The sequence below is a fragment of the Numenius arquata genome, chromosome 9 (genome assembly GCF_964106895.1).
Source record: "Numenius arquata chromosome 9, bNumArq3.hap1.1, whole genome shotgun sequence".
Classification (NCBI taxonomy): domain Eukaryota; kingdom Metazoa; phylum Chordata; class Aves; order Charadriiformes; family Scolopacidae; genus Numenius; species Numenius arquata.
The window spans coordinates 29,569,299-29,582,723 of NC_133584.1; the positions used below are offsets into that span (position 1 = coordinate 29,569,299).

The 13,425-nt window shown below is 60.3% G+C and overlaps 3 protein-coding genes across 4 annotated transcripts; all 3 read right to left on the reverse strand.

The window, feature by feature from the left end:
- Nucleotides 1–948: 948 nt before the first annotated feature.
- Nucleotides 949–2,886, reverse strand: ERFE (erythroferrone). Its single transcript, XM_074153933.1, has 6 exons — nucleotides 2,559–2,886; nucleotides 2,182–2,369; nucleotides 1,962–2,070; nucleotides 1,799–1,889; nucleotides 1,604–1,682; nucleotides 949–1,283 (listed from the first exon to the last, which is right to left on the reverse strand). Exons 1-6 carry the CDS (start codon nucleotides 2,884–2,886, stop codon nucleotides 1,185–1,187), a joined length of 894 nt encoding a protein of 297 aa, XP_074010034.1. The 3' UTR covers nucleotides 949–1,184.
- Nucleotides 2,887–3,115: 229 nt separating this feature from the next.
- Nucleotides 3,116–7,865, reverse strand: KLHL30 (kelch like family member 30). Of its 2 annotated transcripts, XM_074153400.1 has the most exons (8): nucleotides 7,804–7,865; nucleotides 6,650–7,489; nucleotides 6,399–6,567; nucleotides 6,109–6,195; nucleotides 5,725–5,880; nucleotides 5,441–5,629; nucleotides 4,732–4,877; nucleotides 3,116–4,194 (listed from the first exon to the last, which is right to left on the reverse strand). In XM_074153400.1, exons 2-8 carry the CDS (start codon nucleotides 7,421–7,423, stop codon nucleotides 3,943–3,945), a joined length of 1,773 nt encoding a protein of 590 aa, XP_074009501.1. In that variant the 5' UTR covers nucleotides 7,424–7,489; nucleotides 7,804–7,865; the 3' UTR covers nucleotides 3,116–3,942. The 2 variants fall into 2 exon arrangements, with proteins under 2 accessions (XP_074009501.1, XP_074009502.1); XM_074153401.1 differs by lacking the exon at nucleotides 7,804–7,865 and having other exon boundaries at nucleotides 6,399–6,540; nucleotides 6,650–7,423.
- Nucleotides 7,866–8,400: 535 nt separating this feature from the next.
- ESPNL (espin like) lies at nucleotides 8,401–12,689 on the reverse strand. Its single transcript, XM_074153622.1, has 3 exons — nucleotides 12,602–12,689; nucleotides 12,193–12,282; nucleotides 8,401–10,097 (listed from the first exon to the last, which is right to left on the reverse strand). Exons 1-3 carry the CDS (start codon nucleotides 12,687–12,689, stop codon nucleotides 8,401–8,403), a joined length of 1,875 nt encoding a protein of 624 aa, XP_074009723.1.
- Between the last annotated feature and the right edge of the window lie 736 nt (nucleotides 12,690–13,425).

Genomic DNA, 13,425 nt, shown 5'->3' on the forward strand with positions numbered 1-13,425 from the left:
TCAGTTTTGAATGTCTCGAGCGATGGAGACTCCACCACCTCTCTGGGCAGCCTCTTCCAGGGCTCTGCCACCCCCAAAGGAAAGAAGTTCCTCCTCATGTTCAGATGGAACTTCCTGTGTTCAAGTTTGTGCCCATTTCCTCTTGTCCTGTCCCTGGGCACCACTGAAAAAAGACCGGCCCCGTACTTCTGACACCCACTCTTTAAGTATTTATAGGCGTTGATCAGATCCCCCCTCAGTCTTCTCTTCTCCTTGAGATGCTACCTGTGGAGAAGGCTAGGCAGGGCCAGGAAAGCCCTCATAAGCAAGGTCTAGCATGAGGAGGAGTCTCCCCACTGCCTATGTGCGCGGATCCCTCGGGGAAGGTGGGGCTGGGTGCCGTTTGGGCTATCTTGCAGGGCTTCTGGTACAGCTTGCCCAGTGCTACATTCTACTAAGAAATGAAACATGCAGTGCCTTGCCCTACACCCAGCTTGGCTGGGTACCTCTCTGGCAGCCCTTGCTCAGGCACGTAGCCCTGCGCCCATCCTCAGCTCAGGTGGTTATTGGAGCCCAAGCAAGGGCTGCCCACAGGCAGGGAGTGCCTGGCATGGAAAGCCACAGGCCAGGAATTTGCTTTAACTGAATGTGTGGCATTATCAGGACACTGCTCTGCTTTGAAGATTATCAGTGAAGGACGTTGGCTTCTGCCAGCAAAAATTCACTGCTAGTAGAGTGCAGGGAAGCTAAAGCGATGCAAATAATCTGTTTTGGGCTGCTGAGAAGCCGGGCAGTGAAATCTGCTCAGAGCGAAAATGGAGGCGTGGGGCTTCATCCCAGGCACAGGTGCTGGGCATGGTGAGAGCTGAGCCCCACAGAGAAAGTAGCCAGCTGCCATCATTGTCAGCAGCATTTTCAAAGTCAAACTTCTAGCCCTAGCCTTCAGATAAAAGTAAACTCCTGTAGCTCCTTGCCAGGCTCCTTTATTATTATTATCATCAACCTTTCCTCCCCGATCTTTCATCCAGCTTCAGATGGTTCTGCAGCATGAACAGTATTGGACCAGCCTGCAGCTCCTGCAGCAGCAAAAGACCTTCCCTGGGCTTGGTGCTTAGCAGGGGAAGTGTGACAGTGGGTGGCAGAGGGAAGGGTCCAGCTGCTCCTGGCCCAGGTTCAGCTTTTGTGGTTTGGTGCCCATTGCCTTTTCACACCCCCAGCAAAACGGCACTGAAATCGGAGCCGCTTTGAACGGTGAGGGGAGAGTCTGCAGTGTTGTCCACGAAAACAGAGGCGTACTGTCCAACCTGGAGGGAGAAAGGGCTTAACAGGGCCAGGACACCTCTTCTCGGCACAGCCTAGCAGAGCAAAAGAGAGAGCTCTCCCCTGCATGCAGCAGCGAAGCACTGCAGGGGCTGCTCACCCCACTTCCTTCTGGGAAAAAGGTAGAGATTGGTAGGGCAGCCCAGCCGTGGTGTGTGCTGCAGTGTCACAGCAGACCTCAGCCCTGAGCATCCTTTGGGCTTGGCGCTGGGCTAAGAAGCAGACTCGGTGCCCAGCCCCAGCTGGGGCCATGGAAGACACCTTCCTGCCCAGCACAGTCCCCGGCAGAGCTGGCACCACTAACCTGCAGGTAAAGGACTCCAGTGACAGAGATGGTGAAAAAGTCACCGCCACTCTCCAGCCGGGACACGGTCTCCAGATTGCTGCAGAAGAGGGAGTGCTGGGGAGAGTGTATCCTTCCTCCCCCTGGGGACACTGGACTCCTTCCTCCCTCCCTGGCCCAGGGTCCCTCTGCCCTCCTGACTTTGCCCTGCTGTACCTGTTGCGCTGGCAGCGGGATTGCACGCAGATCAGCACCCGAAGACGTTTCCCCCTGCATGGCTGCCCCTTCCTCCGCTGCTCTCTGCGCACTGGGACAGATGGAAGGGTGAGAGCCATCCTGGACCTCCTCGGCAGGGCCCTGGGGGGTGCCAGGGGCTCACCAATGTGCAGCGTGGCAGTGAAGGTGTAGTACCCTGTGATGGGAGCTGTGTACTGCCCACTGGTCAGGTTCAGCCCAGAGCCGCGGTGAAACATCCCCTCCCCCTCCGGCTGGGGATGGGGAAAGGCTTGGGTTAGAGACTGAGCCCCTGTGCCAGGGCAGGTGCCCCCATGGGCAGGCAGATGCTGCAGGCGAGAAGGGGTGGCAGGCTGGACACTCACAATGTAGTAAAGCTGCAGCTCCTGCCGTGCTCTCCGCTCAATGGAGATGTTTTCACGTGTCTGGCAGTGGAAGGCTGCTTCCACACGATGATGGGACCAGGCCTGCGGGTTATCTTCACCGCATTCCTCCTCTTCCTCACACCCTTCCCAGGCCTTCTTGCGGGTCTTTGCCTGCTCCTTCACCATGCCTGACCCAAAACCCCAACCAGGGCCTGAATTTAGGAAGGAGCCTTGGTTTTTCCGGGCCCCAAGATGAGACTGTGCCCAGCTGTCCTGCCCAGCCCTGCAGTCCCTCATGCCTGCCGTCCCCTGCTCCCGCCCTGGGGTCCCCCTTAGTCCTCCCGCTTCCTGCAGCACTGCCCGAGGCCAATGGGTACCTTTCAGCAGGAGCTGCAACTCCCTCAGCAGCTCTTCCAGCGTGGTGGTGGCCCCGGGGGGAGCAGAGGCAGGGCCTGGCACACCGACTTGCAATGCAGCCTGTGCCGTACCAGCCCCCGTCCCATCCCGGACCGTGCCTGTCCTGCCCCGGGCCGGGCTGCCGCTCGCCCGCCTCGGGTTCCCGGCCAGCAGCATCCAAGCCTGACGGGGGTCCACGCCGCCCACCTGGGGGGCGGCTGCTCCCAGAGGATGGTCCCGGGCAGCCCCCGGGGAGCCGGTCCCCGCGGCGGCGCAGAGGAGCGCAAAGCACAGCTCCGGCAGCCACATCCTGCCGCCGCCGCTGCTACCGGGAGGGCGACCTAAGCCCCGGCCCCGCCTCGGGGCTGGGGAGAGCGGCGGGGGCCCGCCCCGCTGCCGGGGTTCTGCCGCGTCCCGGCGTGGACAGGGCTGCTGCCGCGGGACGCGGGGACCCCCGTGTGTAAAACCCTGCGTGGCCCGTGGGGAGCAAGTGTGGGGCACTCTCCCCCCTAAGCCGCGCATCTTCCCCCCACCGCTTATAGAGCTCCTCAGTGTGTGTTTAATGCTTCAAAAATAATAAAAAAACCTAACACAGAACAGATCCTGGCAGAGCTACGATGTCCCAGCCTGATACTAGGACCGACTGTCAGGAAAGCGTTGCCTTGTGTTCAACCCGTCCCAGGGCATCCTCTGCCACCAGCAATGAGGTACAGGAGGCGCTGCCTGGTTCTGTCCTGGCACCAGGAGCCACTGAGGTGTTAGCCGCTTCACCATGATCCTCAGGTCACTTCTCAGGGAGAGAAACCAGGATGAAGCACCCTGCCACAGGCCACTGTGCCACCTGAGGAGACAAAGCATCCAAAAGCTGGTTTATCTCCTGTCATTCTGCTACACAGGGTGCTGGAGCAGGTCTGACACTTCAGTGTGGGCCAGCAAGGTGCCAGAAAGCTTTCTTTGGGTGTTGGGAAAGAGATTTTCCCAGTTCCCTTTGTGTTTCCCCATGCTGGATATCAACATGATAGGGAAAGGGGCCACAACCATCAGGCAGCAAGGCCAGTCTCCGGTGGTATGGGCCACACTTTGGGAGGCCTCAAAACACCCTAAAAGCTTTGGGGTTTTGGAGTGGGAAAAAGGCAGTTCTTAAAAAAAAAAAAAACAAAACAAACTAAAAGTGAATGTTAGCCAAAGCGTGTTTATAAGGAAAAGCCTTTTCCCTTGGGGGACACACACACACACTCCCAATGCTCCAGCCAGCCTTGCAGAGGTGTTTCCATTTTCCTCTCTGCAGAGCTGAACCAGCAGCAGGGAGAGAGGCGAGAGGGGGAGAGCAGCTGCACAGGGTGACAGGCAATGCTTTGGGCCATCCTACCACCCATGGTCACCCTGGCAAGCCTCCGTCCACTTGGAGGTGTCCATGAAGATAGAGGAGGAACTGTGGAAGAGCCAGAGGCAGGGTAGGGAACCCTCCCGCGTCCAGAGGTCCTTGGTGCAGTCATACACTTCCATCTCCACCCGGTAGTCCCCATCCATACCCTTCCAGTGGCCACCAGTGACAAAGAGCCGGTCACCCAGCGGTACCATCCCACCATTCTCATGGAGTGTGTGCAGGAGCTGTACCTGTGTGAGTGTCAGGGTGAGATGCGCAGGGACCACATCCCACCCCCCAGGACATTGACCAAGCAAGCACATCTCCATGCCCCACCATCTCTGTGAGGTTTGGGGGCCCCTGGGGTCATGTCTTGCTTTTAGCAGCATCCTCATGTTGTGCTTATATGGGAGCAAGGTTTGGGGTGCTGTGGGGAGCCTGGGAGGGGGTCGGGGGTGGGTGGACAGGCAAGATTTTGCTGCGCAGGAAGGAGCCCCGCAAACACTATGGGAAGGTGATGCTGGAATAAGTGGGGTTCCTATGGGTTTCTGCAGTGTGAACACTGCTTAAAATCAGTAACTCAGCGCAAAAGCTGTGCTTCTGGTTGTGGATGTGATGGGGGAGCAGGGAAGGAAGCATTGGGGCATCCAGCTCCACAGGGGTTAATAGTGCTAAGGGATGAACAGGTAGGGAGGGTGTGAGGTTATGACTGTGGGGTGCTGGTGGGGAGAGAACAGCTGCTCCACCTCCCCAGGAGGGTGATTGTGCCTGGCCCCACAACCCGCTACCTTCTGCCAGATGTTGGCCTCTGGGTTGTACACGTGGACCTTCTTGGTGTTGTCCCCGATGAGGTAGATTAGGCCATGCAGGGTGGCACAGCGCGGGGCCGAGAGGTACTTGGGTATGAAGGGGGATGTGATCACACTCCACAGATCTGCAAGGAGCAGCCATGAGCAGCACATCCCACCCTTGGCTCTTGATGCAGCTGCCAGGGACTGAAAAAAGCATTGCCAAGCCCATGGCTATTTAAGGGGGAGTTTGAAAGGGAGGGGACAGAGCAGCCAGGCAGGGTGGTAATGGGTCCCCATCCCAGACAAGGCCCTTACATAAAACAGTGTGGAGGGAATATTGTTTGTAGTGGTGGTGTGGAATGGAGGAGACCACCACAGGCTTTACAGGGGCTGCCCAAGGAGATGGCATTGTCACAGAGGTTTAGTTTCCCCCTGAGGCAGACAGCCTCCCCCACCCATCTGCCCCTGGGATCCCATTCCACTGCATCGCGGTTCTGGGCTGTGCTGGAGGTCTGCAGCTCAGGTCCGTGCTGCCAGCAGCTGTGCTCCTGGCCCCGTGCCGCAGCCGTCACCAGACCCTGGCTGCACTGGTCACATCCCACGAGACTGTGCCTGGCGGCACAGGATGTTGCCTGTCTAGGGGTCCCCCTCGGTCCTGCTCCCTGGGAAGGCATTGGTGGGACACAGTGGCAGGGCCATCTCTCACCTTGGACAGGATTGTAGCACTGCAGGGTAAGAGCATTGTACTTGATGGCACAGGAGCCCACCAGGTAGAGCTTGCCCAAGCAGCTGGCAGCCGCAAAATTGCTCACATACTTGAGGGCTGGGCTGACGGCACACCAGCTCTTGTTGTAGGGGTCATAGCACTCCACCTCCACCATGTCCACTGTTGTCCCTGCAGGGCAGCGGGGATGCTGCAGCCACCCTGCTGCTCTGGGGCACTCACGTACCCTTGCCCCAGCAGCACCTGCGCAGGCTTCGCAGCCTTACCCCCAATAACGTAGATCTCGCCATTGAGAACAGCACTGGTGTGATTTGTCCGGGCTCTCAGCATGGAAGCGATAGGCTTCCAGGTGCCATCCTTAAGGCAGAAGCGCCAGGCCTGGGTTGTTGACCACGTGTCGTTCTGGGACCCCCGGGAGCCGCCTGGAGAGGGACAAGTCAGGTGGGCCACCCCCTCCGAATGCAGCCATCCCTGGGCATCTCTCACCAGTGGCCTGATCCACCCAAGAGTGCAGCAAGGAGAGGGCTTTGCTCACAGAGGAGGGCAGCATCTGGCCCCACACCAGTGCCCTGTGCCCACATCTTTGTCCCCCATCCTCCATCCCCAGTCCCTGGGGACCCGCACCTTGCACCAGCAGCCCTAGCACCTACCTGTGACGTACACATCGTTGTTCAGAGACACCAGGGAAAAGCCCCATTTGTTGTAATCAGGAAAGTCAGGCAGAGCCATCCATCGCCCTGAAACCCACCAGAGCCAAGTGATGACCACCTCCAGCCAGCAATGATCTTTTAAGCCTGTTACACTCTTCCCTCCTCTCCTCCCCAGTGCCCCTCCTGACACCAGCAGGGTGTTTGGCAAGAGGTGGCTCTGGGGTAGATGGAAGGCTAATTAACATGCAAGAGATGTGCACGCTTGCCCCATCCCTGCTGTGGGCACTTACTGCTTTTGGGGTTGTAGAAGGCAAAGTTCCTGGGGGCGGCTGGCATCTCCAGTCCTCCGTCCTCATCCTCGCTCTCCTCCAGCACACGGCCGCCAACCACCACCAGCACCTCCTCCAGCTTCTGAGGTAGGGTCGGGGGGTTCTTCCAGGCACCAGCATTGCTCTGTCCCTGACAGAGAGGCCGGGGCAGGACCGTCAGGCTCTGAACTGAGCCTCCTTCCTGGCTCGGGAGCTAGGCAAGCGGTACCCACCGTGGCACGGGATTGGGCAACGAGGGCCTTGCTGGCATCTGAGTCACGTACGAGGGGCTCGGTGGAAAGCAGGTTCTGCAGGTACTGGTCAGGCAGTGAGACCAGGTGGGCTAGCTCCAGCAGCTCGGGCAGGAACTGGGCTCGGGGTCCCGGGTCATGGCGTACCCAGCGCAGCACAGCCTCAGCCAGGCTCTGCTCCTCCTGTACCTGCAGCTGGTCATTGGAAAGGTAGATGGCCAGCCTCTCCTTGGAGAGCTGGAGGAACTCCTCCTGCTGAGAGACAGCTTCAAAGTTCTCCTGCAAGAAAGACCAGGCCTTGGAGGAGACCTCAGGACAGCCATGGCTCTCACCGAACTCGCAGATACCTAGGCAGTTGGTGGCATCCATCTGCTGCCGGAGGTAGCGGCTGCAGACCTTCTGGATAGTGGGGAAGTGGAGCTGGCTGGAGGTCCGCATCAGTCCCTCCACGTTGCCCTGGTTGATGGTGACCTTTCCCGTGTAAGCAAAGTCGAGCAGCATCTCCAGTGCACTGGGGTCCACCTCCTTCAGCTCCACCCGCGCCGCAATGCTCTCAGCAAAGTCGCCAGAGAACATGGCATGGAAGTAGTGGCTGCAGAGAGCCAGCACGCCACGGTGGCAGGGGAACTCCTGACTGCCCGCCACCAGCGTCACATCCGCCAGTTTGGGGTTGGCACGCAGCCTCTGCAGCCCCTCCAGCACGCCCTGGGCATGTGAAGGCAGGCAGAAGTCAAAGTCATCCATGTTTCTCACCATGGTGCTAGGGAGGCCGTGGGGCCTTGCCGGCAGACAAAGCCCAAGTGGAGTGTGGTGAGGGTGTCCCTGCCAGGAAAAGGCGATGACATCTCCCTCTCTTTACTTGCCCCCCACCCCTGGCACTCCCACCCCCTCACCCACCCCCGCGCCTTCCCAGCGCCTGATTTACGGGCAGAAGCAGGGGCAGAAGTGCTCCCTGGAACCCCCCACTCCCACCTCCACCGGTGGCTGTGATTTCTCCTCCCCACACTCCGAGCTACCCTGCCGGGGCTGCCACCTACGGTTTTTTTTGTGGGGTGGGGGGTTGGAAGGGTGGCAGTTGTTATGGGGCTTGGCTGAGTCCCGCTCCAGCTCGCTCGCTCGCTCCCTCCCGCTCTCACCTGGGGTCTGCAGCCCTCCGGCCAGCCCGCCGTGTTCCCGGCACTGGGGAGGGACACCACGGCGCGACACGGGATCCAGCCGAGACGGGGAGGGACACACTATTTTTAGGCGGCACCAAAACACCGCTCCCTGCTCTTAAAGGCACCGTGCGAGCAGAGCTGCCCATCCCCGTCACTCCGCGGCTTTGCTGCTTTTCGGAAAGCATCCCTCCGCGGCCAGCCGGGCACCGCAAGCCTGGGGGGGAAAGGCTCCCCCTAGCATCCCCCACTTTCCAACCCATCGGTCGCCAGGGGTCCCCGCGATGTCTCTCCTCCCCCCCTGCTGTGGCTGCCAACGCCAAGTGTTAAATATAGGGTGTTATCTCACTCCTTGGCGGACACAAATAAACGGTGACAGGCGCCTCGCCGCGGGGAGCAGGGGGGCCGAGACGCCGATCCCGGGGGGAGTGGGGAGGTCGAGGTGCCGGGCCAGTCCCCCTCCACCCAAAAGCTTTCTCCATCGCCCCGGGAAGCCTCGCTCAGCTTGGACAGAACCGAAAAGGTGTTTATTGCAGCACGCGCCTTCACGCAGCCCTCCGCCCTCCCCGCCAGCAGGCGTCACTCCTCCAAGCTGAAGATCTCGGCTTCCTTCTCCTTCCAGAAGGCGAAGCTGCGGTCGATGTAGCGGCAGATCTCCCCCCCCTCTCCTCCGGTGTCCCCCGGCCGCCGGACTGAGCTTTTGGGGGATCCGAAATACCTCTCTTTGATGTCGTCGAAGCCGTCCCGCCAGCCCCGCCGGCCAGCGGCGATCTCGTCGATGACGGCACGGTGGAAGGAGCGAACCGCCCGCCAGCCATGCCGGCCCAGCTGCTCGAAGACCTCAAAGCAAAGGAGGTGGCGGCCGCGGCGCTCCTCAGGGGGCAGCTCCTGCTCCAGGATGCGGAAATAGCCCAGCATGAAGAGCTCCAGCGACAGGCTCTCGTAGTCGGCCGCCCCCCCCCCGGCGCTAGCCACGAACTGTTCCGGAGAGAGTGGAGCGCGACTGCGGGCAGGGGGCGGCGGTGGCGGGGGGCGGCGGGAGGCCGCGTCCCGCCAGCCGCCCAGAAGCCGCTGGATGGCCGCTCTCTGCCGCGCCAGGCGGGCGGCACCCCCGTCCCCGGTCCCCACTACCTCCCGGGGGTCCCCGGCGGCCGGCGGGGGGAGGGCGTAGGCGGACCGTCTCCAGTGGCTCAGGAAGAGCATCACGATCCGCTCCTTCCTCAGGCTGCCCCATTCCGGCCCCGGCCCCGGGGAGCCGCCGCCGTCGGAAAACGCCTCCTCGCAGCTGATGCCCGAGTCGCTGGCGGCCTCCGCACCGCTCCCCCCAGCCGCCTTCCCTTTCGCCGTCCCCCAGGCGGGCTCGAAGGCGCCACGGAGGCTGCGGACGCAGACTCCACACTGCCGGATCTCCCGCTGCGCCAGGCTGCCCGCCGGCTCCCACGGCTGCCCGACGGCGGCGGCAGGGGGAGCGGCGGCGGCAGCGACCCGTGCCCCCTCGGCGTGGGCCAGCAGCGCGGCCAGGCTGCTGACGGCGCCGGCCAGGCGGCCGCACCAGAGAGGCAGGGGCTGCCCGGGGGCGGGAGGGGGGCTGCGCACGGTGATGCTGAGCAGCGGGGCGGGCAAGAGGGCCCGCAACTCCCGGGCCAGGCGCCGCAGCTCGCTCTGGTATGCCTCGCCCCGCCGCCGCAGCCGCAGGCTCTCCACCGCCCGCTCCAGCTGCTGCAGGTCCGCTTCGGTCAGCAGCTCCCCGAAGGGCCCCAGCACGGCCTGGCGGGAGGGCGAGAAGCGCCAGGAGCCCGCGTCCTGCGGAGAGAGGCTGTCAGCGTCCCCCCGGTCCGGCAGCGTGCGCCCCCCCACCCCCGGGATACCCCGTACTTGGCCGCCCGCCGCCTCCTCGTCCGCCAGCCGGGCCCGCAGCCGGCGCACCATCACCTGCCGCTTCCACTCGGGAATGGGGCAGCCCCACTCGTCGTGCGTGGGCACCAGGGAGTCCGCATCCGCCTCCGCGGCGTCCGGCCCGGGCAGGTCCGCCGGCTCTGCCGCCCCAGCCTGCGCGGGCAGAGTCACGGGGGGCTCGGCGGGCAGTTGCGGCAGCCGAGGGGGCAAGCCGGGGGCCGCGGGCGGAGCCAGCGACCTACCGGGTGGGCGAAGAAGGGAGCCGGGATCCTGGCCCGCTGCGAGGGCTTGTGGAGCTTCCGCTCCGCCAGCACGGACCTGCCGGGCTCCATCCCCCGCCGGGCCGGGCGGCTGCCGGGGGTAGAAGCGCGGGCCTCCTCCTGCAGGAGGGCAGGCAAAGGGAGATGGGCCCCCAACACCTCCGGGCCCCCCACGCGTGACGAGGTAAAGGGTGTCCCGGCACATCACTTCTGTCCTTGCGGGGAACCCTCTCCGGGAAAGAGCCACGGGCAGGGGTTTCCTTCAGAAGACGGAGGGATGGAGCTGTCGAGCCCCCGCTGCCCCCTCTCCCCTCCCAATCCCGGGGGACACCGCGATGCTCCTGCAGCAGAGGACCGCGCCCGGGGCCGCCCTCATCCGCCGACAGCCCTTTTCCGGGCTCCCCAGACCCGCCCGCCCGGCTCCCCAGGGGCCGACGGGCTGCCTTTCCCCGGGGGATAGAGGAGCCCGCTGCCCCAGCCTTACCTGCCGCGGGAGGCTGAGCCGGCCGCCGGGGACAGGAAGCACCCGGGAGCCCCCCCCGCAGAGTGCAGGGAGTCGGCTCCCGCCCTGCCCGGGAAACGTCCAGCGGTGGGTGTAGCTGCGCCCCCGATATCCCCGCGCAGGGCGCAGTGCGCGTTACGGGGCGGGAGGGGAGGCCGGAGGGTTGGGCAGCCCTGGAGCAGGCAGGGGCCACGGCTGCAGTGCTGGGGCAGGGCAGAGAGTGCAGCGAGCATCACATTAATATTTGACAGGGGCATCGAGTGGCAGCGCAGGGGCTCATTGGATGGAACCAGCGCCGGTCCTGGAAATAGTGGCTCAGTTGCTTCGCTCCAAGCCCCGTCCAGTTCCTCAGGCCAGCGGAGAGAAGGCGAATCTGGTCACAGCGCCTGCCCACACACATGGCCAGTCCAGGTTTTGGGGACATAGAAAAGGTTTTGCACTGGCTGGCACAGTTGGCAGATACCAACAGTGGGAGATCTTTGGTGGAGGGATCTACCACACCATTGCTCGAGTGTCTGTTATCAATATTCAGCCACGTTTGTGTTCCTTCATTCCACTGCCATCCATTATATATGTCCAGGATGGATTAGTGGGGCTCAGTTACACACGAGAAATTCCATCGAGGAGCTGGAAGAGAATCAAGGAGCAGCAGATCAAAGCCTTTAAACACCGATCGCACGGCAAGGATCCGTTACAGATTCAGCCTCTTAATCCCTCCCAGGCTCTGGTGTGGGCTGACCAGAGTGGCTAACGTTGGGGGATGAGCTGACACCGCCCTGCAATGCATCTGCAGCACCAGAGCAGGTTACGCTGACAGCAGCACAGTGCCCTGCAATATTGATGGGGATGTACTATGAAACACGGGAACGTGGCCCAGTGCCGGAGGCACCACACATCTCAGGTTAAGCAGACAGATGTGACACGAGCCACATGTGAGCCCATTCTCATCTTGTTGCCGGCGGGCATGGTGGGGGAGGGCCAGAGCTTTGCCAGCTCCTGGGCCAAGGGGGGGGAGGGGTGCCAAAAGCCCTGCGAGGGTTGGATCTTCCTCCAGGTACTAGAAAGCCACTTGCAAATGTCCTGCCTCCTGCTCCTCTGGAGTGCCAGGGAAAGACAGAAAGGGCCACTTCGATGCCTGGCCCCTTCTGCCAGCATCACACACTCAGAGAGCATTTGGGGTTGGGAGGGACCTCTGGAGGTCATCTGGTTCAAGCCCCTGCTGAAGGAGGGCCACCCTGAGCTGGATGGACCCTGTACACCACTGAAAAGAGCCAGGGTCCGTCTTCTTTGCACCCTCACTTCAGATATTTATGTATAAGGAGAAGATCCCCTGAGCCTTCTCTTCTCCAGGCTGAACAGTCCCACCTCTCTCAGCCCCTCTTCACTGGAGAGATGCTCCTGTCCCTTCCCCATCTTGGTGGTCCTCTGCTGGACTCTCTCCAGTCAGTCTCTGTCTCTCTTGTCCTCGGGGGCCCAACACTGGATTCAGCACTTCAAGCACACAAAGGTGGTAACTTAGGATACTTGCAAAAAACAGTGCACAATACCTCTTTCAAGAACATTAAGGGGCACAGTGGACATGCAACGTCAAATAAAGTAGCACCTGAGTAGAACAGTTTGAAGAATGCAATTTTTTTGCAGAGAACCCTGAGGTGCCACCACTGTAAGCTCTCTGAACACAGAGAGTGAAACCAGAGGGCACACATGGGGTACCTCTGCACAGGAGTGTTTTGGTCTTCTGAACCTCCTTCTGTGATTTTTGGTACAGATTTTTGGTGATGTCCTTTGGCTGTTTCAGCAGTTCTGCAGGGACCATCAAGCTCATTGGAAGAATGCCAAATGTATCAAGATACTAAAATGAAAACAGATGGCTCAAATGTAAGCTTTTGTCATGACTGCAGGTCCCAGAAGGTCAGCTCTAAACTAAGCCACCCTGAGATGGTAACACCTCACTGATGAACACTGCAAGAACTCAGTAAATCAGTGCTTAAGCTAAGCCTCCTACCCAGTGCAACCAAGAGTTTACTGAGTGCTTCCAAGTGGCTCATTTCACTTTAAGGAAAGAGCTTTTGAAAAAGCCGCAGGATGTCCTATGTGAAAAAGAAACAACCTTGATCCTTACCTGTTTCCAGGCCTTCTTTTGCCTGGAACTTCTGGACATTTTTGGTTATCCAGCCTGGTTCCTGTGCGTTCCCAACCACTACCAACATGCCCTTCTGTACTAATATTTGGTAACCTTCTTAAGAGGAGAAATAGGTTAAAAACAACCACATAAAACCCTTCCCCTCCCACACCAGAAATTAGTTATTTTCAGTGATGTGTAAGGAACTTTGCTTCCTTCCTAAAGCAAGTCATGGGAAGGGAAAGCAGCTGAGGACAAGGAAGGAATGGCAGCTTTCTAACCATTTTTCCCTGTAGCTAAATACCATTTGAGGTAGAGAAAACCAAAGGCGCCTCAGAGCATGTCTTGTAGCCCTTATCCTTCTGATATCATAGGCAAATGGTATCTCTTCCTCAGGTGAGACAGATACCTCCACTCAGTTGAACTTTTAAGTGATCCACTCTGACTAGTCGAAGTTGGGCTTGCTGCCATAGTATTTGTACTTGAGGAAAGAAGAAAGATTCAAGAGTGTCAGTACCTTTCTCTTGCCTGTATTGCCAACATCCACAAGAGCAATAAACCTGCTCACATCCTGCAGGTCTCCTGTAACACCATGTGATGTCTGTAGGGAAGCAAAACGTGATGGTACTGGCATACACTCTACAACAGAGCAATGGGAAAAGCATGTGTCCTCCATGAAGTGACTGATACACCGCATCAACCACAGGTGGTCTTTCGCCAAGAACAAGAAAGCCTGAGGACAGGCAGGCTCATGAGATCTAACAACACACAGCAATGCAGACCAAAGAGACATCTCACTGCAGTCCAAACAGGGATGAGAGAAC

Coding starts and splice junctions, on each gene's coding strand:
- ERFE (XM_074153933.1), bottom strand. CDS start 2,886: ATGTGGCTGCCGGAGCTGTGCTTTGCGCTCCTCTGCGCCGCCGCGGGG. Junction 1,683..1,798: donor TCCCGCTGCCAGCGCAACAG/GTACAGCAGGGC, acceptor CCTCTTCTGCAG/CAATCTGGAGACCGTGTCCC. Junction 1,284..1,603: donor CTGGAGTCCTTTACCTGCAG/GTTAGTGGTGCC, acceptor TTCTCCCTCCAG/GTTGGACAGTACGCCTCTGT.
- KLHL30 (XM_074153400.1), bottom strand. CDS start 7,423: ATGGTGAGAAACATGGATGACTTTGACTTCTGCCTGCCTTCACATGCC. Junction 4,878..5,440: donor GTGCTACAATCCTGTCCAAG/GTGAGAGATGGC, acceptor TGCTCCTTGCAG/ATCTGTGGAGTGTGATCACA. Junction 4,195..4,731: donor AGGCCAACATCTGGCAGAAG/GTAGCGGGTTGT, acceptor ACACTCACACAG/GTACAGCTCCTGCACACACT.
- ESPNL (XM_074153622.1), bottom strand. CDS start 12,689: ATGTTGGTAGTGGTTGGGAACGCACAGGAACCAGGCTGGATAACCAAA. Junction 12,283..12,601: donor AAAAGAAGGCCTGGAAACAG/GTAAGGATCAAG, acceptor TGGTCCCTGCAG/AACTGCTGAAACAGCCAAAG. Junction 10,098..12,192: donor CAAAACACTCCTGTGCAGAG/GTACCCCATGTG, acceptor GCCCTCCTGCAG/GAGGAGGCCCGCGCTTCTAC.